Consider the following 24353-nt stretch of genomic DNA (forward strand, 5'->3'; position numbering starts at 1 on the left):
ACTAGCTCTTCCCCACAAAATAACCCAGTTGTCCCCATTATGGGAAATTATTTGGGGGGGGGGACTGATTTTTCCTATATTGTTGGTTTTTTTAAGCACCTCAGTAACTTCTAAAAACAAAAACAAGTTTTGCCCCCGTGCCGTTTTTCCCCTGGCATTGCCTAATTCAGTGTTTAGCTAAACAGAACTAAGATGTAAAGAAACAGCCACATTCGAGGCTTTCTCATTTCTTCAATGCCTACATAAAGTGGTTAGTGAGATTCCTCAGCTTGGTTAAAACCCACAAGGTTTTAAAGACCCCGAGGCTGGTTGGTACAACGCCAATCTTCTGCCAGCGTCTTATGGCTCCAAAGCCTGTTTTCGTGCGCCACCTACTGGTTCTCTTTAGAATTGCTGCTAGGGTGGTAAGTAAAAGACTTGCGTCTTTGGTTTCAGAATCCCTTTTGAAAAAATGAAGGAGATGTGGTAGCATGCACCTGGCAGTCCAACACTTAGAATGCAGGTGGAGCTCTAGGTCAGCCGAGGCTATATAGTGAGACTGTTTCAAAAGAAGAAAAACGAGCTTTAAAAAGATAACGATAACTGCAGAGCCCTGGATAACAGCGACTGCCAACCAAGTTTAAAGATCCCAGTTCTTACAGGCCTTAGCTTACGTGTTAGTTACGTGGAAGGCACAGTGGTAGTTCTCTTCTCATTCTATCCTGATTTAAATATTAACTTTAATTCAAGTAGGAGGGATTGAACCCAGGCAGGGCCTTGTGGTGCTAGGCCAGCTATTCTGCCAAGAGCTCTTCCCAGGTTCCTCACCAGAACCCATAAAGCCCAAAGCAATGGCCAGGACAGTTGGTACAGAAGAATTGCTGCTGTTGTTTTTGAACAGGCAGTCCGATGTGTGTTGGTGTGCGGTGTGCTTCGTTTTCTTCCCGTCCTTTCTATGTCTTTCCCTGTTGTTATGTTTAAACGTTTAACTATAATGAACAACTTAAACATCATCACACAGGCATGCGAAGCCGATCTAAGCATACACCGCCTCACCTGGCTTCCCCTCGAAGCTTTTACTAACACTTGGGGTGGGGGCCTCCGGGCATCATTCATCTTGCTTTACATATTGCTCTGGGGTTTGAAACCAATAAATGTAGTCAGGTGTGAGTGGAGTACGTACCACAAATCCAAAAACTGCACATCTGTGGAGATGAGTAATTGAGAGGGAAGATGATCTCGTAACTTGAGAAAGGAGTGCGGCGGTCTGCATTCTTCCTGTGAGAAGCATCGCCTCCTCGGTGCTGGGTTAGGCTGTCAGAGGCCTCAAAGCCTCTGGGGTCCTTCCTTCCACACCTGAGGGTGTGAGAGGCAAGATAAGCATCTTATGGGATAGAACTCCATTTAAAAGACAGGTGTTGTTAGGAAGCTGCTAAACTGTCTGACCTTATCAGTGGGAGAAGAACACCTGTATGCTAGCTTTAAGGTCTCTAAAGATACAGGAGATACACCTTTCTTCTCTAAGGGTGGGGCAAGGACGGCGGGTCATAGAGCCCTACCTGTGTGTGTAGTTGCTCAATTAGGACCAGTTCTTAGATGCCAAAACACAACAGGTTTTCTTTCTTCCTAGTAAGATCACCCAGTTTTGGCTTTTTTGTTTGTTTGTTTGCTGTCATTTTGTCTTTTTCGGGGACACCTAAGAGGGTAATGGCACCATGGAGTTGAGCAGCCTGGTGTCACATTGTATTTGCAGATTATTATACATCCTAGGGTATAGGACAATTAGTTGTGAAGTCAGGGCCTTGTGTTGGTGGGTAGAATTTACATGTTGCCATGAAAATTAAAAGACGTTCCAGTGACATGCTGAAGGACAAGAGCCACCTGGTACCACATTCAGGCGTATTATGTATGCGAATGTCTTAATGTAACTGCTAGAACACAGGTATGGATAGACGATGTGGGCACCGCATTCTCCATACTGAGGTAGAAGATGCGAAGAGTGTAGAACCTGGACCTTCTTTTAATGATTTTATTTTTATTTGAAATGACGTGTCCACGTGCAGGTGACTGCAAGTGCCCGTGGAGGCCGGGAGAAGGTGCTGATGGAGCCCATGGGTCCCCTAAGGCTGAGGTTACAGGCGATTGTGAGCCACTCTGATTTAAGAGCAATAACGTATAATTAACCACTGAGCCATCTCTGCAGCCTCTACGGGGCTTTTGGTTTTCTGAGACAGGGTCTTGCCTGTGTAGCCCAGGCTAGCCTCACACTTGTGGAAGTCCCACTTTCTCAGGAGAAACTGGCTAACTGGCTCATTTAGCCACTGGAACCAGGCGGACCTGTAAAGGCTTTGCCTTGAGTCAAGACGCTAAGCACGCACACCGAGTTGGGATAGGAAGGCTCTGCAGTTGCGTGAAGTCTGTAGCAGCCGGCCAGTGGCTCTGTGCAGCAGAATTGCAATTATAGGGCAGAGCAGGAGCTCAAGGCCGGTGTTGCCTTCACTAGAGTGACAGCGGGCTAATGTGGGAACTGTATCCAGAAGACAGAGTTGTGTGGGAGAGAGCGTGCGTCTCAAGATCCAAGTGGACTTTTCTCAAAGAAATGTAAATGGCGAATAAAGATGAAAAAGGTTCAGGCTCAGAAACTCAGAGAGAAATGACGTATCCTGCGGAGACCATGAAAATGAAAGCCAAGAGTTCTCCTTTAGAGAATTTGTTATAAAAATTAAACTGAGTGCAGAGTGTCGGTGCTCTTTCTACCAGTGAACATTCTGGAAACGTAAGAGTGCAGCAATGTTTTTATTGTTTTATTCGTGTGTGTGTGTGTGTGTGTGTGTGTGTGCATGCTTGCACATTCTCTGTGTGGTAACTGGAGTAGTCAGGCTTATCAGCAGACGTGTTTGCCTGCTGAACTCTCTCATCAGCCCTTGTTTCTAATGAAAGGTGATGTGTTTTGTTTTGAGACTTGGTTTCTCGGTGTAGCTGTGGCTGTCCTCAACTTACTTTGTAGCCAAGGCTGGCCTCAAACTCACAGAGACCCACCTGCCTCTGCTGGTGTAAAAGGCCATGTACCACCACACCCAGCCAAAGGTGACAATTTAAACTGATCTTGTCACAGAGCAGCGTGGTTTGCTGCTTTGAGTCAGTCCATCAGTAAAGAATTAAGTGACTGGAAAGGTACTGCACACTGTGTGCGCTGCGTACCCACTTAAACACGGCTCGGAGGGTTAAAACCAGCATTGATGGTCGTTGCTTCTTCTTCCGACAAGCATGGGGATAGGGCAGACCTTCTGCTGAGCTGCCCAGCCTTGCCATTCGAGGAGGTTTCCTGGCAGAAGAGGCTGTGCATATTGTTCTAGAAATGTCAGGGTTTGTGTAGCTGTATTAGAAATGCCACTTTCAGTTAGTCCTGCCTGGGAGGCCTGGTTTTAATTATGTAAAAGGGCATCTTCTTCATAGTAGGTATGGGAAATGAGAGAGAAGATGGACTGTGGAGCTAAGAGGTAAAGGGGCCTTTTCTTTTTCTTAGTTTATGGGCCCTTGGCATTAAGACCAGGCATACTGTTTTGTTTTCTAGGCCAGACATCAGAACACCCTAGAAGGCGTGGCTGAAAGGATGCTCATGTTTGATCCAGTCCCTGTCAAGCAGGAGGCCATGGACCCTGTCTCGGTGGTAAGCTTCCCCAAACGGATCAACTCTTAACTGATAACATGGAGCTCTGTTTGTTTCCTAAAGTGCTTCTTGCTTGACAGGTGGTGTTTCTCAAAGCCCCCAGTAGTAAACGAGGTGTCACTATCCCCACACCCCTAGACAGGGTCAACCGTAGGCCGATCTGTTCACAGTGAAAGTAAGTTCACAAATGTATGTGTAAAACGCATTGAGCACAAACGGAGGAAGACAGAAAGCATTGACAGAAGCCATATGGGGCTGCGGCTCCAGGAGGGATGGCTTGAGGAGAAGCCAGCCAGCGAGGGGACTTGGCAGGGAGACCAGATTGTATTTCACTTGGAAGAGTGTGTGGCTGGGTGGGAATTAGATCTATGCCTCTTTCTAAACCTTAGCGCTCAGTCAGCCCCTCTTGTGAGCCAGGCCATAGCACTACTCACACACACACCAGGGGACTAAGACTCGGTCCAGGTGTTTCTGTAGGTCCTAGGACCACGGAGATGAGACACAGGTGGCAAGGAGGTGCCCAACTTTTCAGAGCAGGAGCATGGACATGAGGATGTGGTCTGGTGTAGTCAGTAGACACTGACTAACAACGCAGCGCTCCCAGCCCGCCCGGATCTTTTCTTCCATGGGGTCGGAAAATATTCACAAGGAGGAAAAAATCTTGGCCTGGATGTGTATCTGAAGGTTGGGAATGACACACTTGCAAAATTAGATCATCCTTATGCACTGGCTGTGGAAGTTCCTGCCAGAAAGACTTATACAAGACTCAGACAGGGTCACTCCAAGGTGCTTGGAACCCAGTTCCCATGGAGATTACTAAGCCAATGATGTGTTTACTATCGTCTGCAACAAAACGTCAATGAGAGCATCTTTAAGGAAATAATAGTTACATTTTAGCACAGTAGCTAGATAATGCCGTTATCATGGGCCTGAGTGAAATAATCAAACAATTAAAATTACATTTTTTTTTAATGGACTTTTCTTCTTAGTGATTCTCAGCCTCTGGGTCTCAACCCCCTTTGTGGGGTTAAGTATCAGATATCCTATATATCAGATATCTACATTATAATTACATACATTACATAACAGTGAAAAATTACAGTTAGGAAGTAGCAACAAAATGACTTTATAGTTGGGGGTCACCACAGCATGAAGAACTGTATTAAAGAGTTGCGTGCACGGTGCAGCGGGAGGAAGATTGCTGAGCACGCCTTCAGCCCTCTTTCTCTCAGCTGTTACCTGATCATCTTCCGGGAATAGAAAAATTAAAAGATCTGGATCTTTATAAATGGCGTGTGGCCACCAATGATACATTTGACTGATGTACACCCAGCGTTCTTAGTCAGGCACGAAAGTACGGCTCGTGAACCCGATTGCAGTTAATGCAGGGAGCCACATTATGAGGTCCATATGAAATACCCAAGTGCCAGGGAGCTGTGCTTAACTGAAGAGAAAAGGGAATAAAGCGAATTTTTATTTTATGCATTAGGACACTGTAACTCGTTTTTTTTGTGTGTGTCAGTTTGCTTTCCACTGCTGGGATTAACACCAGGACCGAAAGTATCGTGGGGAGGAAATGGTTTATTTCAGCTTACAGCCCCAGGTCACACTCCATTGATGAGAAAACCTGGGCAGGAGACTGAGGCAGAGACCTTAGAGGGGCTCTGCTCACTGGCTTGCTCAAGAGCTAAGCTGGCCCTTGGGCGATTCCTCTCATAGCAATCTTTAGTCAAGAAAATGCCCCCAGCCACTAGCCTACAGGCTGGTCTAAGAGTGTCGACTGTTGCTCAGTAGAAGTCCCTCTTCCCAGTGCCCTAGTCATGTGTCAAGTTGACCAATAAAACCAAACAAAAACAGCACACACATAAAGTTGAAATATGTAAGAGTATTTTTGTAATAAATTCTCTCATTCTCTCTCCTTTGTGTGCTGTGGTCACATGACACAGCATTTCACTCTAGTTCCAAAAGTTAGCTTTAGTCCTCACTGAGAAGGAAGTAAAAAGACCTCTGTGCTGTCAGCTCTTCAAATGTCCTTTCCCTCACCCTGATAGAAAGGACTGGAGGAGTCAGAACGCACGTGCTAACAGCAGCATAGGACATTTGTAAGTTTGTTTTTGTTTCGTTGGAGAGAGAGCCTTGCTGTGTATCCCATACTGCCCTTAACTCATGGCAGTCCTCCTGCTTGAGCCTTCTGTGTGCCAGGATTGCGTGCGTGCCTGCGTGCATGCGTGTATATGCGGCAACACATGCGGCGCCTGAGGAGGCCAGGAAAGGGCATTGGCTCCCCTAGGACTGGAGCCGCAGACAGTGGCTAGCTGCCGTGTGGGGGCTGGGAACCAAACCTGGGGCCTCTGCAAGATCAACCAGTGCTCTTAACACTCAGTCATCTCTCCAGCCTCAAGAATGGTTGTTTTGTTTTGTTTGTTTTTTAATCCCAACACACATACACACACACACACAAACACAGCAAGGCCGTTGTGTGTGTCCGCGTGTCTGTTGTCGCGTGTCTGTTGTCGGTCCTTTTTCTTTAAAAAAAAAAAAAATCCTACCCAAAGCAATCGCATTATTTGGTATTTTTTTGTCATAGTTTAAAAAAACCATTTACTTTTACTGAAATATAAACAGTGTTAAAGTGATTGAAAGATCTTAGGACAAAGATTGAAAACTAGGGAGGGTTCTTTCTGATACGGGCAATCAGAAAGAAAACAAATTGAAGGAAAAAAACCAAGATACCTTTTAATCTTTCTCTAAATTCCCTTTTTTCTCTTTTTTCTTTTCTTTTTCTTCTGGTGAATCTTGTCAGCCAGCAGACTCCTTGTCCTTTGAGAGGTCCTTAAAATCAGTCATTTCCCCTGCTCTGTCCCAACAGAACCCTTGGTGGTTTTCCTGGGCCAGGTGGACAGAAAGCCTTCTGTTTGCCTCAGAGCATTTGCCGAGCCCAGAGCGAGTGTTTATGAACGTGCCACGCCTTCCGCCTTCCTGTGCACACAGCCCCACCTGTGGTCTGAGAACGCCTAAGTGGCCTGTCACAGATGCACCTTGTTTTCCTGTTCATCAGCAGAGACTTCCTGTTCCTGTCAGTTGTCCCACCCACTTACTGTCTTGTGAAGAGAACTCATCAAAGCTGTACCTAATAAAATACGAAACTGGAAAGTCTCAACGTTATAAATACTGAGACCTTTGGGGGAGTGTCCGAGCTCCCCTCCCCTGCCCAATCCCCATGTCTTCAGGAATCAAAAGTATTGGCATTACCCCAGCCTTGCCAGCATGGAAGACCTGCAGGAAGCAGGTTAATTCACTGAGAACGTATGAAGCTCTTGCCTCACTTTCTGGTGCACATATACACATACACACAGAAGAGGCGTGGACACTCGGAGCACATTTCAACAGAAGACAAGAGAGGGCTGGGGTGGAGCTAGTAGACCTTTCTCTGTGTCTTGTCTTTGGACAGCTATGTTGCAGAAGATATGGTGGAGGACGTTGTGGGGTCCATCCACACCTGTCAATGCCTTTTTGATCCAACACTTGATTCTGGTGGGTACTTGGGACCCGTTCAGCCACACCTGTGTACTTAGAAGACAGGCGTGGTCTAGACCAGAGGGAAGTAGTTTAGTGGAATTTTTCATCACAGGTCACAACTGATGTGCATCACGTTTTACACCGTGCCTGCCAGACGGGTGTCCGCCACTGCTGTAGGCTTCGTGCTCCACCCAAATACTTAAACCTGGTTTAGAGAAGATTCTCAGACTTGCGGGTGAGCCAAGAAGGGCTATATTTCGTTGCCCTTTTGTGAGGCAGTTGAACTGGAAAGAGTTAATTATGGACCTGGGGCTGAGTGCCTGTCCCAGAGTACGCCCTACACCAAGCCTGGGTCTTTGATGGAGACTTGACGGCAGTCTAGAGGAGAGGGGCATCCATTTGCACTAAGTGTATATAGAAGATGCAGAGTGTGTGTTAAACAGTGTATAAGAACCCCGAGGATATTACCAAATTGGCACGTGCCTGAATTCCCACTTCTCTGAGGTTCGTGCCACGGATAGAAAAACCCAGCGGCAGCAGCAGTGGCAGGGTGTCCTCACTCTGCTTGCCGTTCAGCTGCCAGGAACTGTAGGCCTTAAAATCTAGGTCAGTGGGAGGTCTTGGAGGAACAGGTCTGAGATGAGAAAGGTGCCACATCGCGCGCTGCTGCCCTCCATCCAGTCTCTTTCATGAAGTCTTGCCTCCCACCAGAGCTGTGCCCTTTGGAGAATTAAAACACAGAAAGCTTCTCCCTGGAGTTAATTATCGAGATCCTCTTTGTACAGTGTCTGTGAGCCTTGTTCTCTTAATAACCCCTATTTTAATTAAATTTAAATAGGCTTAATGCTGATGTTGCTGTATAAACTGGATCTTCTGCCTTGTGATATATACTTGGGTGGATGTGGCTAGTTCAAAAGAAAGGTAGAGCTGCGTGTGCTGGTACAGATCACCTCTTGGAGGCAGAGGCAGGAGGATTGCTACAAGTTCAAAAACAGCCTGTGCTATAGAGTTAGATCCTGTCTCTAATTAATTAAGAAGAGAGAAGAGATGAGGTCTTAGGATGGTTGTTATTTACCCTTCCACCCCGAGGTCCTACGATGGTCATTATTCACTCTTCCACCCCTGCTGAGAGCTGACGCCAGAATCCTTGTGTCTTGTACTTTCTGGTCTTAGTCCTTTGCATATTTCTGCACCGTATTGGAAGTCTTTTTTTTTTTTTTTTTTTTTTTTTTTGTAGCATTCAGCTCATCTTTTTACTCTTTATCTCTGTCACTTAAGACTTGGCTAGAAAGGTGACAGTCTTTGCCATTTTAGGCTGCTGCTCCCCTAGACACTGAATCAGTATACCCAACGGTGTGCCTAGCCATCCTTGGCTGCACTGTGATCTTAGAGTTTGGAGTCTTACAGCCTTGGAGTACGTCTCCTGCATAAAGGGCTGGAAGGCTCTCCTGGGACAATCCAGTGTGTCAGGAGTGAAGTTGAGAGGATTACATAGGTTATCATGTATTACCACCATAGCAACCCGGAAAAGGGCTCCTCAGTGCCCCACAACAAGGATCTCCCCATCACTGAAAGTCTCATGGTCCGGTCTCCCATTCCTGGGTGATTTGCTGGTACAAGGTCCAGAGAGTCACTTCTACAAGGAAAAACAGTTGTAGTTCATAGCTGGGCAGAGACTGAGCCCGTCTGACCCAGAGAAGAAAGAGTGTGAGCCCAAGAGTAGTCCCAGTCAAACCCAGAGAAGCTCAGGAGTAGTGTGCTGGGTGTGGTGGGGCACACCTTAATCCCAGTGCTGAGAAGGGAGGGGAGTTCCTGGTCAGCCAGAGCTACACAGTGAGACTCTGTCTCAGAAACCAACCCAGCTCAGGTTTTATAGTTTGGCCTGCTCGGTGGCCTTCAGTGCTGGCTCCTCCTGAAGGCCTCAAGTCCTTCATGATGCAGGCAGCTTTAGGAGCCTGCCGGCTATCAGCCTTCTCACTAATATAAAAATCATGAATTCAATTTTCAGGTTTTTTGGGGGCCCAGCAAACCTTACTTCCTAGCAATTGCTAAACCCATCTCTCCCATAGCTTTTTGGGGATCACATACCTCCAGACCTAAAGTATGTCTCCTTAAACGTCTCTATTTCTTTTTCTTGTTTCTCATAGTCCTACCCTTCGAATTACATAGAATCGATGAAGCCCAACAAATACGGGGTCATTTACTCCACACCATTGCCTGATAAGTTCTTCCAGACCCCAGAAGGCCTCACTCACGGGATACAGGTGGAGCCGGTGGACCTCACGGTGAACAAGCGGGGCTCCCCGCCTGCTGCGGGCGGTTCTCCTTCCTCTCTGAAGTTCCCATCCCACCGGAGAGCGTCACCTGGCCTCAGCATGCCCTCCTCTAGTCCGCCCATTAAGAAGTACTCACCCCCTTCTCCTGGCGTGCAGCCCTTTGGAGTACCGCTGTCTATGCCGCCTGTGATGGCAGCCGCGCTGTCCAGACATGGAATCCGGAGCCCAGGCATCCTCCCCGTCATTCAGCCCGTCGTGGTCCAGCCCGTTCCTTTTATGTATACCAGCCACCTGCAGCAGCCTCTCATGGTCTCCTTGTCGGAAGAGATGGACAATTCAAACAGCGGCATGCCAGGTAAATTCTGCCATGCCCCTACACCCAGCACCTGCTTAGTAGTCTGGTGAGGACACCGGGCAGAGCTATTATATCCTCAAAAGGATATCCTGGGGCAAATTGTTCTGTTTTTGTTTTGAAGGGATAAAATTGGGAGAGCGTCCCACAATTAGTTACTTTCACAGTGTATTTTATACTTTGATTTACTGAGTACCAATACGGTCCTGGGCACAAAAGAGGTTCTTTTTGATCACGCTGCTAATGGCTCTTAAAAGCCACCTGTTTGTCAACCTTAGGGAGGGGACTAAGGGGTTAGCCAGGTTTTGTGGTGGAGAGTCATCTTGAGCTGCAGAGTCCTCTGCCTGCTTCAAAAGAAGCGAGGATCGCTCACAGATTAAGTCCTGGTGGTAACCTTGCCAGAGATGAAGAAATACACATACAAAAGTCTAGTCCCCAAAAGCCATGAGGTGAGCTTTCACAAGCTGAAACTGATACATTGTGCGTAGAATGATTTTTCTATTTTTTTTTTATTTTTTAGTACCTGTAATTGAATCATATGAGAAGCCCTTATTACAGAAAAAAATTAAAATAGAGCCTGGAATTGAACCACAGAGGACTGACTATTACCCTGAAGAAATGTCACCCCCTTTAATGAACCCAGTGTCCCCCCCGCAAGCCTTGTTGCAAGAGTAAGTATACTTAGGCAGACCTGGTGTTTTAGTAGTGCCTGCACCTGGGGTCCCGGAATAAAGCATGGAATTGCAAATGTGATGTGCTGTGGATGGCCGGAGACAGCCTCTTTGGTGTGGCATCACTTGGCCTCAGTTAACCGTGGCCAAGACAGTCTCCAAGAACAACATGGACCAGACCTGCAACCGTTGTGTCAACCTCACTAAATGGGTCCCCCAGGGTGACCACATGAATCTTCTGTTTTTTAATTTTTTTTTCTTTTGCCATCCACGTGGGATCGATAGTGTTTTCATGAAGATTGGATTTAATGTTCATATCTGCTTGAACAACCAAAAGTTGTCCCATGTCAAACAGCAGCTGCCCCAACGCCCCTCACCCACAGCTTTCACTTCTAGTGCAGTAGAGCATGTTTATGGTTGAAAACGTCTATTCTTTGACATCTTCAGGCCAGCGACAGCGTTGGCCACAGAAGCTTCCCCTGCAACTCAGAGGAGCTCAATGCAGAAAGAAATCTTGGCATTGCGTCTTTAATCATGGCTGCCCTTGGAGCCTCTCCTCACTTGCAGGGCTGTAAGCCAGGAGGAAGGATGCTCTGCTTTGGCCAGCATCTGAGCCTCTGCTTGGACAGGGTGGTACCTCACATGGTTAAGTCACAGTTCGTGGTTTGACCCCTGGAGAGAGCATCGTCTGGGAAGACGGCTCTGACCCGGGCGCTGTGCTTCAGCACTCGAGGACTAAGCTTATTCTCACTGCCCACATCTTCTGCCTTTTTGTTGTAATTGCTCTTGTACCAACTCTATAGTGCTTCTGCACTGCGTCCAGCCAACTAATTGGAACAGCCTCAGCAACCACAGCCATTGCCTCTGCAGGGTCCCTCCCACCATCCCTCTCCCACACTATCTTCTCTCCAGCTTCAGCAAATGTTCTGCCTACTTTTCCTGTCCTACCTTCTCCTCCCCTGTCACTTTACTTAACAGTAGAGTGTGAGTTCCTTGGCTTCACAGAAGCTGTTGCGGGTGACTTCAGGTCTACTGCGGTCACACCCACCTCTGGTTTGTGTGGCTTTCTCAGCGGCTTGGAGGCCAGTGCTCTTCTTTTTCACAGTTGTGTAGTACTTCCCCCTTAGAAGTTCAGTTTTAGGGTTTTTGTTTTTGTTTAAAGACAGGGTCTTGGTGTGCAGCCCAGGCTGACCCCATATTCCTGACTGTCTGCCTCAGCCTCCTGACTACCAGGGTTGCAAGCATGAAGCCTCATGCCCAGCTCCAGGTGTTTCAAGTGAGTTCCTTTATTCAGAGCAGATAGAGAACTGATAAGCCAACATATTAGTTAAGGTACCCCAATACACCCACGGTCCCACACTTGACATGGGGGACCTGCTTTGAGCTCTGTCTCTCTGGGTCAGTAGATAGTACAGGGCTAGACTTACATTACAAATTAAAATGTGAGACATTGTGGGAAAGTATTTGAAAGTAGTCTCCCATTGTTTAAGTACTGCTTAAAAGGAAATACTGTTTCCAGCTAGGTGTGGTAGGATATGCCTGTGACCCCAGCATGTGGGAGGTAGAGGCAGGAGGATCAGGTATTTAAGCCAGCCTGAGCTATATATTAAATATGTATATATATATACACACATATATTATTATATATTTCTGTTTCAAGTAATATTCCTTTAGTGATCTCACTGCTGGAGGCTTTTGAATGCTTAATGAGTAATGTGTTTATTTAATGCTGACTTAAGATGCATTTTTCTCCAAAAAAAAAAAAAAGAACCTCTGTAGATTAACCACAGTGGAACATGCAGTCTATGTAATTCTTTCGCAGATGGGATTAAGTAATGTCTTGGAGTGGGCCCAGTAGCAGCCCACATAGAACACATTAGCCAGGAAAGAATTGCTTGAAGCCAAGTACCTAGAACATTGCAGTGAGCCTGGCCCCTCAGCAACACCAGCCTTGAAACCCTGCTGCCTAGGCGTGGGCTTCACAGCTTGGAAACCCATGTGCTTGATCCAGAATTACAGCATTAGCATCATTTTTAAATGCATCCAAAGGTATAACAAAATATAAAATAAAATTCAAAAGATGCCATTCCCTGTGTGTTTTACCTTTTGTCAGGCTGCATTTAGAACAGGAAAATGGGAGAACAGAAAAACAGAGAGGGCATAAGGATGCGGACTTAGGAAGGGCCAGTTTAACTCAGAGCAGGTATCTGCTACATAGTAACTAGTCTATGCGTGTTTGATCCCAAATGATCTCTTTAGAAAGGAGTGAAAGGTGGAAGACTGAGACTGCCAAGACTTTAATCTCTCTCTTACTTTAACCTATACCACCATACTGTCGAGTTTTCCAATAGACTCTACCTTGATAGTTTTTTAAAGTGGCTTTGAAACATCCAGGAAACTCCACATGAATTGGACAACTGTGCCGTGCGGCAGGAAAGGGTGCTTCTGAGCACAGAGTACTGGCTGCTTTCTGTTAGTCATTTGGCCTCTGGCACAAACACCGTCCTGTGGTTCCCTAGGTAGTCATCGACTGGAGCTGTTCCCACACTGTTCGAATCCACAGCAGCCTCTTCAGTCGGTAGCATTAATACCCCCTGTCTCACAGAGGAAATCGAGGCACAGAGACGGTCAGCGAAGGAGGAGACACTGGGAAATGCAGTGGGAATTACCATGCTGAAATGATTTAGATTCTCAACCTACAGAAAACCCAGTTGCTGGACAAGATTTCTAAAGCCACTTGGCATGGGCTATCTGCCTGAGTCCCAGACACATAGGCCACTCAATCTTCCCGAGCACTTTCCAAAGTAAAAAAGATAGCTTCCTTTTTACTGAAGGATTTTTAGTGACTTATTCCATCTTAATAAAAAAAAAAACCAAACAAATAAACCTTATTCTCCATTGTGAGTTTTTTTTTCCTTCAAATTTAAAATAAAAAATATATGCGTGTGTGATGGAAGTTCCAGTAACCTGGCCACACTCCCACCACTTCTTATTCACTTTTCTGTGGTCTCTGAATCCAGACGTCCCAACATAAGGTTTTAAAGTACTGACAGAAGTAAGAAATACCACGTAAAACGAACCCACATTTTATTATTTAACTGGTCACCTCAAGCCAAACAAAAAACCAACAAAACAAAACAAAACAAAAAAAAATTCGTGCAAAATTTTTTGAGCCAAAACCATTTTATGGGTGGCACCGCGCCCCCGGGAGCCAGTCACTGCCCTCCCCCACTTCACCGTGAGTGCTGGACCCCTCCCTCATGTGCGAGCTACTCTGGCACTGTAAGATTGTGCTATAGACAGCAATGACGGACTTCCTTTGAAAGAGCCAATGAAAACTGTCAGCGTTCCGCAAAAGAGACTTGGAGAGGAAGTTTAGAGTATAGATCTGTAGGGCCGCGTGTTTGCCTAAGAAGTAGGGATTGGACTGTTTCCATGTTTCCTTCGAGAAAAATGGAAATCGGAGAGCTAGCCCGTGGGAAACCCGGTGCAGTGCTGAGAAGTACCGGACACGGGACACGGGCGCACGCAAGAGCCTCTCCCCGCACGCGGCTCCTCCCTCAGCAGAGCACCTTAACCTTCTTGCTGTCATTACTTATCTCCATGTCTGTCTCCCCCTAGAGTGTGAGCTCCTCGAGGGCAGGAACCCTGTTTTTATTCATCTTTGTGTCCCGGTGCCAAGCACAGTGCCTGGCTCATGGTAGGTGCTCGCTACATGTTTGTTGAATGAATATAAACGCAGCGCTTCTTGGGTTGAACAGCTAATTCTTTTTTCTTTTTTTTTTTTTTTTTTGGTCTTTTTTTTTTTTTTTCATTTTGTTGGGGGGTTTGTTTGTTTTTGCCCGATGTTGTAAATGCTTTTTATTTTTAGTAGACTTGAGGGAAGGGAAGCACCTTTTCTCAATGCTTTGCACTTAATCTTGACTTTAATAGGAACCATCCTTCCGTCATCGTGCAGCCTGGGAAGAGACCTCTACCTGTGGAATCTCCGGATACCCAAAGGAAGCGCAGGATACACAGATGCGACTATGATGGGTGCAATAAGGTCTACACTAAGAGCTCACACTTGAAAGCACACAGAAGAACTCATACAGGTAGGGCACGCATCAGCGCCCAAGTGGGAACGATAGGTGTGAGTGGCAAAACTGGCGCATCTGAGTTGGGTGGGTCGTTCTTATTGGGGAATATTCACAGAGAGGAATCTGGGATTTAGTACAGAAGAGCAGTAGTGTTTGGTGATCCAGGGAAGGAGGAAGAGGCAGAGGAAGCTGTATGAGAGGGGCTCCCAGCCAGGCACTGGTGGCGCACACCTTTAATCCCAGCACTTGGGAGGTAGAGGCAGGAGGATTTCTGAGTTCGAGGCCAGCCTGGTCTACAGAGTGAGTTCCAGGACAGTCAGGGCTACATAGAGAAATCCTTGAAATCATCTACTAGGCATGGATGGGACCTGAGAGATAGAGCTTCATTCATGTCATCCAGCTTAAAATTAAAATGGTATTGAGTCTTTGGAGTCAGATATAGGTGTGTATGGGCTGAGGAGCAAGATACAACATAGAAATCCCAGTACTCCTGCCAAGGATATAGAGACCATAGTCACTCACTAAACAGGGACTAACTTGCTACCTGTGATAGGCCAGGTGTCCTCTCCTGAAATACTGGGGGCTAGAACTGTTTCAGATTCACGTGGAGATTGGGATAATGTAAATCAGTAGCATAACAAGGCATCTGGAGGGTAAGATGAGTCCAAGCACAAACAGTATTGTTTCACGGATGCTCTCTGCACACAGCCGGAAGGTAACTTTAGTTATAGAACAGTTTTCTAACTCTGAGCCTTGACACCATGGCACAGGAGAACGGCTGCTGCTCTGAGAGACTCGGGAAGTTTCCGATTTTAGAGCTGCGGTTCTCAACCTTCCCAGCGCTGCAACCCTTTAATACAGTTCCTCATGTGGGGCTGACCTTCAGCCATAAAATTATTTTTGTTGCTACTTCATAACTGTAATTTTGCTACTGTTAGGAATTGTAATATAAATATCTGTTTCCTGATGCTCTTAGGTGACCCCCGTGAAAGGCTCACTCGACAACCCCTGGGGAGTTATATCCCATAGGTTGAGAATGGCTACTTTAGAATGTTCTAAATTTCGCATTAGGGATGGCCAGCTTGTATTACTGACTTTAATGCAGTAAGATTCCCCACTAAGCACTGTTTAGCCATGAGGGTCTTCTTCACCCTGGCTCTCACTAGCACGATCCCGCACGGGCCTCCTGTTCCTCACATGTGAATGATGGTTAGCCTACAGGAAGGGGTGTGTGGAGGCCTGGTTTCCGAGAGGCAGAGGGAACTTCTGTTTTTAGAACATAGAGCCTTGAAGCACTGTCCGCCATGGCATCACTGACAGGGATGAAATAAGAAAGTGGGTTATTGAGTTCTGTAACTGATGGCAAAGCGTAAGAGAGGCCCACAAGCTTTCAGTGCACAGGCAGGCTTAAGGCTTACACACCTACACATGCAGAATCCACGAGCTCCATGCTTGTCCCTCAGAATGGCTCTTGCTGCTTTAATAGTTCTTTGTTGATTTTCCATGGACAGTATGTTTGTTTCATGCAGCGCCGTGTTCATTGAGAGTTGTGTATGATGTTATCCCAAAGTCTGTATTTTCCGAGGGCATTAGTCCAAGTATCGTAGCTTCTCTTTTTATTCCCAACAAAGACAACGATTAAACTCTGCCTCCCCTTTTTGCAGGAGAAAAGCCGTACAAATGCACCTGGGAAGGCTGCACGTGGAAGTTCGCTCGGTCTGATGAACTGACAAGACATTTCCGAAAACACACTGGAATCAAACCTTTCCAGTGTCCAGACTGTGACCGAAGCTTCTCTCGCTCCGACCACCTTGCCCTACACAGGAAACGCCACATGCTAGTCTGAAAACCTGTGTCCAGCTCAGTGTGATTTCCCACTCTTCCTGGCCTCTCTCTCTCTCTCTCTCTCTCTCTCTCTCTCTCTCTCTCCTATCTCTCTCTTCTCTCTCCTATCTCTCTCTCTCTCTTCTCCTTCTGCCCGTTATCTAACTCATTTTTATATGTACATTTTAATTTCGATTCGATTCAGCTGGTCTGGATCTCTGAATTTATATCATTCAAGACTTCCATATGGTCAGTAGTTGATACTCTAACCCTCCCCCTCCTTACCACGGGTCAGACCTAAAGAATGTGAACATTTTTTTTTCCGGGGATGCTAAGCAAACCCTCCTTACAGATACATTTAATGTAACGAGAACAAGGGAACATGTAAACTAACGACCAATGTGTCGGTTTCTCCATGTATTCCTCAAAAGAATGTCAAAGTAAATGTATTAGAAATGCAGTATCCAGCCTATCAGTCCTTGCCAGAGACCTTCGACCTTCTGCCACATTTTGTGTTCGACTACAGAAAGAATTCGGTCCCTGTTACCAGCTAGCGAGACCCACGAGATGTCAAGCTGGATCCACCTTCTCGCCTTCGCCCTCCCCACGATTCGCCTGTTGACCTGGCTCACTTGCTCAGCTAAATCAGCTCCTTTGTCCTCTGTGGCACCTGAAGCTCATGTGGAGGACTTTGGCATCCCTGGGAGCTGAGCAGGAGCTGTTGCCTTAGGTGAGCCATGTGCTCCCATAGTGTGAGGAAGAAGGAGAAGATACTGGAAATGGAGGAGGGAGTCAGCGATTCCTGGCTAGGACCGGCTGGACCATCAACATCTGGGAAATTCACATTAGCTGTGCAGTGCATTTGTTAAATGTCCATCCCCAGGCACAACTTGGCCGAGCACACCTTTGCTGCAAAGCTGGATACCGAGAGGGTTATCCGTGCCACCACCGCCTCCATTCCTGCAGGATCCTTCATTGTCGATCATGAAGCTTTGAGAGTAAGGAATCCACAGAAATATTTGTTCAGTCGTGTAAAAAAAACAAAAACTTTTGAGGCAGTATAAAATGGTCTCTTCTCCCCCAGCCCCCAACCTACTAAGAGTGTTTTTGCAAACAGGAAAACATTGAGTGGTACTAATATTCCCATATCCAATGAGTCACATAGCTTTCATATGGAGCTTTTCTGTGTGAGCTGTATGGTGCCAAACCAGCAATCATTTGTGTCTATGACACATAGTATAAAAGAGCATCCACTAAGCTTGAGCAGAGTCACTCAATTAAGACCTGAGTGACACTATTTGTAAATATATCTAGTGTGAAGCACATAGATCTTTATTTTGGTGACTTTTTTTTTTTTTTTTGAAAAATAGAGAAAACCACAATTCAGGGATTTATATATGTAGCTTGAAGATTCCCACAAGTTTCTGCCAGAGCTAGCAATTTCCTGTCGGTTACCAGGTACCCTGTTAGGACAAACTAAAAGCAATGACTCGTGTTGATGTTGCAGATAAATAGCACCATTATTTGGGGGGAAGTTTTTTGTTTTGTTTTGTTTTGTTTTGTTTTTCAAAAGCAGGCTTTTGAACACCACAGTCTAAATGCCAACGAAAACAGTTCACAGATTGCAGAAATGTCACTGGTTCCAAATCTGAGAAATAAAATGGGCACAATGGTCAGATATGGCTGCCTCTGACCAGTAGTCCCTTCATCCCCTCACAAAGGATGGAGGAGAAGGGGCGGGGGGCGGGGATCCTGAACAGTTATCCCAGCCACAACTCAGGATTCAACACTACCTGAACTGGGAGGAACACCCTACCGGATTGTTCTTGAATGTTGGGGAGTGATAGGTTTTGGAGCCCTGCACTTGCAGGGAGCTTGATTTGATGGCACTATGTTCATAGTTGTGGGGACTACACTCGGGAGGCCCGGCTCAGCCCTGTGAACCAACTGAGGGGGGAATGTGGGTAAAAACTGCAAAGAAATGTTATCTTGGCTCTTGGGTTCCTTTTCTTTCCCTTTTTAGCACTGAAAAAAAAAGTCTGTTCAGGCTATTAAAGCATGCTAATTAGGCTCTTGCCTTTCTTTTTGTTTGCAACTATGACATGAATGAATTGAGGAGTGAGTGTCTCTTGGGAAAGCAGGGTCTCCCTTGTCAGTGTTCCGTAGCGTTCATGCCACCACCATCGTGTCTTGAAGTGGTTCTTCTGCAGGGCACTGAAGAGTCCCGTTTGTTTAGTGTTTGTTCCAATTTGTATGATCTGACCCAGTGAGCAGCGGGGAAGGGTACAAGGAAGGACCCTTAGCTTTGCTTCAAACCAAGAATAGTTAATAGCACCATGGCGTATTTAAATTTTGTTCAAAAGTCTTTATTATATACTCTTTAGCTTGCTTAGATCATGTTAACAGAAAGATCCATTTTTAACTCTGAAAGAAAAGTAACCCAGAGAAACCATTCTCTATTCCCATGCTAGTCTGATATACTTTTAGTTAATTGGCCCTTACCAAATTTCCTTTATATATATATGTATGTATGTATGTATGTATTTGTATTTTACTATGATAGTTGAGAAATTTAGTCTCTTAGTATTCTTTTGTTTGGTTGTTTGGTTGGGTTTTTTGTCTTTTGTTTGTTTGGGTTTTTGTTTTGTTTTGGTTTTTTTTTTTTAGCTGTTTTTGTGCATGATACAAGATAAGATGCCCTGGATGTTTGATTTTGGATGACATGCTATGTTCTTGTCAGTGATGGTTCAGTTGCAGTAAATTGATGAGGACAGGCTGTAAACATGAAGTCAGCACTGTGTAAATCATTAGAGTTCATTCAATTACTGCTCAAGTCTCATCTGGGGGAAGTTCCAAAAATAACTAGCATCTTGTGTTTTTGAGTTTCACAGTGGGGAGGGTACATCATTAAATGGGCATTTTGCACTCGAAAGTCACTTGGTTTGGAGACTGTGTGTAGCATAGCTTTGTTCAACTAAGAAGATACTAAATATGCAGACGTTGCAAGAGCCTTGGAACAGAATTACAGGGGAGTGATATATGTATATGTATGTTTTATTAAACACCCACCTGCACTATCAGTATTGCACTAATGTGGAATTTGAGAGACTATTGCTGATATTGTAATCTGCTCACCATTCCTTAGATTGTTAAAAAAGACAATCTCAGCGATCAAAGGTTTTATAATTTGGTTTGAAATTAGAATTGTCTTGAAGGAGTTGCTAACGTACATGAAGTCATTTGAGTTCTCTTTATTCTCTTCTTGGTCAAGGTTAACAGTTTCTACATGATTGCAAATTCACTTAAGTAATACATTTACAAAGCCATTTTACATGCATTAAAAGAGGGCTACAATGTGTTTTACAAATACTAGCACTTTTTTTTTCCTGTTATGTACCTAGTGTTAGAGGGTCAGAATAATCTTTCTGCTTGGCATCTCTTAAAACCTACCTGCAAGCATAGCAGGCTTATTGCATTTACAGTTCTTTAATACTTGTATAAACTATGCAGAAATTTTTAATAAAGTGTAATATATTTTATAAGCTAATAAGACTGAATGGGTAAAGGTTTTTAGCATGCATTAGTAGACTTGCAGATACTGAAACATTTTGGTAATCTTTCTTACTAAAGATGTGAATGTTTAATGTACCTTCTGTTTCTACCCTGTAGTCCAATGGGAATTCAGTAATGGCATTTTGTCATGTCAAACTGTGAACATAAATTTGTACTGTACAGTCCTCATATACTATATTCAGTATGCAATATATGTATTATATACTTGTTAATAAAACCATCTGAATATTACACATAATCATGTGATTACTATAGGTAGTATTTACCAGGAACAAAGACGTGAGAGGTGTAAAGTTTCAAAGTAAGTCACCGATGAGCAATAATTTTTAATGGTTAGAAAAGGAAGCCCATCTAGCCAGTAATGTCCAGGAAGAGGAAGGCTGAGTTTAAGCCATAGAACTGCAGACATTCATCTGCAAATACATCCAGTGCATTTTAGAGAGCTTTGTTTCTCCATCCTATCCAGAATGCCTCCTTGCTGTGTGTGATGTTCCCAAGGAAGCTCTTCTCAGAAGAGTCTGCCTCTGTAATTCTGCTCCCTTTTCTTATTCACAGCTGATTCTCCAGCTCCATTAGCCCAGCAAAGCAGACTTTTCACTCCAGTGATACTGGATCTTGCTAATCACAGCTAATTCTGGTTAAGAATTAACCAGAGACCACAGATTCATAAAACATCTCACAAAGGGCCCTAGTAGAATTCTTTAAAGGACTCTCAAACTTCCCTCTGAAACTCCCACAAGCCAGGCCTCCCATCATGTGCATTGCTCTTAACATTCTCTCCCAAGCTTCCAGACAACATTCCTCCAATCCCTCATCACTCAATGGTTTTTCCAGCCCCAAGTACAAATGCCACTGTAGTCCACACATTGTCAGGTCTGTCAGAGTAACACCCTACTCCTGATACTAATTTCTGCCATAGAGTTTCTAGTGCTGTGATAAAAACAGCATGACTGTAAGTAGTTTGGAGGGCGGGTTTGGTTTGTTTATGCTCCCATATCCTAGTCACTTCAGTCCTAATCACTGAAGGAAGTCAGGCAGGAACTCAGGCAGGTGAGAACCTGGAGGCAGGAACCTATGCAAGGGAAAAAGGAGTGCTATACATGCTTGCTCCCCCCCATGGCTTATTTAGCCTGCTTTTTTTTAAAAAAAAAATTATTATGTAAGTACACTGTAGCTGTCCTAGAAAACTCCAGAAAAGAGCATCAGATTTCATTACGGATGGTTGTGAGCCACCATGTGGTTGCTGGGATTTGAACTCAGGACCTTTGGAAGAGCAGTCGGCGCTCTTAACTGCTGAGCCATCTCACCAGCCCTCAGCCTGCTTTTTTAATACCATCTAGCACCATCTGCCCAGAGGTAGTACTATCCACAATGAGGTAGCCCTTCCCCCCCCCAACACCGACACCCAACAACCATCAATCAAGAAAATGCCCTACAGATTTGCCTACAAGTAATCTGGTGGGGATGCATTTTCTCAGTTGAGGTACCCTCTTCTCAAATGACTCTAGGTTGTGTCAGGTTGACAAAAACCTAGCCAGCACACTATCAGTGTGTTCTCCAGACTGTTCTTGTGCTAGAGAGCAATTCTTCAATCCAGCAGTGTGGGAGATGGGCTCTAATGGGAAACACTTGAATCATGGGGTCGGGCTCCCCCATAAATTCCTTTCTCATGTGTCGGGGTTAGTTCCTGCAGGGCTAGATTGGTCATCTTGAGAAATTACAATCTGAGGCAATCCTTTGGGTTTTTTCCTATTGCACACAGGTTCATTTCCCTTCCTCTTCCAACTTGGCACCATGTTAAGAGGCTGCACAGTGCCCTCACTTTATCTTGGACTTCCCAGCCTCCAGAACTGAGACTAAATTTTGCTTTTATAAACTATAAACCTAGACCCAAGGATTGTGTTACAGCAACAGAAAATGAAACTAGGACATCTAAAAAATAAAATTATTTATTTGGAGGAAGGAAAGGGAAAATTAAATATGATTATATTATAATCTCAAAAATAAAAGACAAATTTTTGCAAAATACTGTGTGTATGTGTGTGTGTGTGTGCACATACATGACAATGCTCACATGTGGAGGTGCAAGGACAGCTCACAGGAGTTGGTTTTCTCCTTCCACCATGTGGGTCCCTGAGATCAAACTCAGGGCAACTGGGTTTGGTGGCAAGATCCTTTACTCACTGAGCCATCTCACCTGCCCTAAGTTTTTAATCTATAATTAATTAATTAATCCTAATTAATAGGATTCATACCTTAACAGGTCAGGAACAGATAGTAAGAGCTTTATAGAAGTACATAAATCTAAATAAACATGACTTTTCAAGCCTTCAGTGGTCATGAATAAAAACAACAGATGGTTTCTGACTAGGGTTTGGAATCCTTTAAACCTTTTATTTTTTTTTTATTGTGGATGTGGAGACACACAATGTGCAATGGAGAGCTTGTGGAAATCAGAGAACAACTTATGGGAGTTGGGTCTCCTTCCACTATGCAGAGGATAGGACTCAGGCTGTCAGGTTTGTCAGCACTGAGCCACCATGCCAGCCCTAGAGTACTTTTTGCTCAAGACAAAATATAATAACTCTCATCTCTTCCCATTATCCTCACACCAAATGAATTGGTTACTTACATGTCATGGTAGGGATCAAAGCACTTGACTGAGGGGAGGGCAGGTTTCAGTTTCAAGGGTTTCAGTTCGTAGTGATGGGGAAGGCATGACAGTTCATGTCAGTGAAAGCTTGTAGCAGAAGCTCATCACAAGGTGGATGGGAGAAGGGAGCAGGGTAAGCTAGAAGAGGAACTCAGGTATAACCTCCTTCCAACTGGGCTATACTTCCTGAAGATTAAACTGCCTCTCAAAACAATTTGACCAAATTAAAAAAAAAAAAAAAAAAAACAAAAAAACACACGTTGAAAACGTAAACCTGTGGAGGACACTTCAGCTTCAGACCACTCATCATCAAAGGCTCATAATACATCTCATAATACATGAGGCATTTAATCGAACTTCTGAGAGGTCTCAGAATCCTAATAGTTTCAACAGTCAGAAAAGCCCAAAATTATCTTTGGAAACTCGGGGAAATTTTAATTGTGAATGCTGTAAAATGAAGAGTTATATGTTTCCATTCTATAATACTTTAAGGGTCTAAAAATCACTGAAAGAAGACCCCAGACTCAGATATTGCAAAAACAAAGAGTGTTTATTCTGCAGAAACAACTAGCATGCTAGGGTCACCATCACTTCAGAATGGCAATTCAAAGACATTCAAACCCCTTTTATAACAGAACTACTTCTGAGATAACAACATACTTTTAAAACTTAGAGCACATTCCGAGAGGTTTTAAAAACCGTTAACTGAAGGTCACAAAGAATGTATATACCACAGGTGCAAAAACAGGAGATAAAATATTGACTGGTTTATCTATACAAAATTTCAAGGACAGCTTAGTTATGGTTTTTAGCTTTCCATGAGCCTGTAAGCTAGTAACAAATGATGGATGTTGAGCAGATAATTATTCCTAGTAGATGTGTATGTAGACATTCTCTGTTATAAACCTCTTATTCAATTTATAACCTTAATTTATGTGCAAACTTGTAGTCAACTTTTTACCATGTGAAGACACACTCAGAAAGTCATACAAGTACTGAGAACAAAGGGCAGGAGGCAGGCCTCCCTCCCCTTTTCTTCCAGAGACTTAGAGAATCACAATGAAAACTGCTTTACCTAGCCCTCCACTGTTTTACTATGAGGTACTAAACCAGAGACAGTGCCCTGAGCTACGGTTCTCGCCGGCAAGAACACACTCAGACAACTGGAATCTTCTGTAGCAAAAGCTTTATTGCTTCTTCAGGAGGGAAGACCCCGACCCCGGAAAATGGGGTCGCTTATATAGCCCTCATCCATGGCGTTTCAGCACCTGATGTGGCATGTCAGCTCCTGATTCATTGCTCGCCCATCACCCCACTACTACGTCCCAAGATGGGCAGTGACTAAGCATGAGTTCACTCTCGCACTTGCACACAAGGCTTGTTTACTAGTTAGGCACACCGGAGGCCAGCGCCATCTTATAATGGTGATTGCTCGTGGCTCGAGATTGCTCGCAGCATGGCTCTCCACAAGACAGTAGCTTCTCCACCTCAGAGCAACCCAGACAGGCAGATCAGCTGCAGAAGCAAAGCACCTTATACTTAGAATGAGTAACAAATGCCCTATGGTCTAGTTGAATGGAGATAAATTGGAGTCTTCCAAACTCCCACCAAAATTGCACATTAAGCTAACTTACGGCATTCTCTATCCCATGCCTCCAAACTCTCTTCATTCATCTTGAAAACCAGTTCCAAAGGCTTAAGAACCTCATGGCCAGGCTTATCACAGCAATGACTGTCTTCTCTGGTAGCATTTTCTT

The 24353-nt window shown here is 44.7% G+C and overlaps 1 protein-coding gene across 1 annotated transcript in view; it reads left to right on the forward strand.

Annotated features, from left to right (window-relative positions):
- Klf3 (Kruppel like factor 3) overlaps positions 1-20174 on the forward strand; it is a 29654-nt gene extending 9480 nt beyond the window's left edge. Inside the window, exons 2-6 of the mRNA XM_021162552.2 lie at positions 3554-3649; positions 9316-9799; positions 10317-10467; positions 14401-14561; positions 16211-20174. Coding sequence (XP_021018211.1) covers positions 3593-3649; positions 9316-9799; positions 10317-10467; positions 14401-14561; positions 16211-16392 — 1035 coding nt within the window. The 5' untranslated portion in view covers positions 3554-3592 and the 3' untranslated portion in view covers positions 16393-20174. The remainder of the gene's footprint in view (positions 1-3553; positions 3650-9315; positions 9800-10316; positions 10468-14400; positions 14562-16210) is intronic.
- Positions 20175-24353: the final 4179 nt, after the last annotated feature.

Source organism: Mus caroli, chromosome 5, assembly GCF_900094665.2.
Source record: "Mus caroli chromosome 5, CAROLI_EIJ_v1.1, whole genome shotgun sequence".
Classification (NCBI taxonomy): domain Eukaryota; kingdom Metazoa; phylum Chordata; class Mammalia; order Rodentia; family Muridae; genus Mus; species Mus caroli.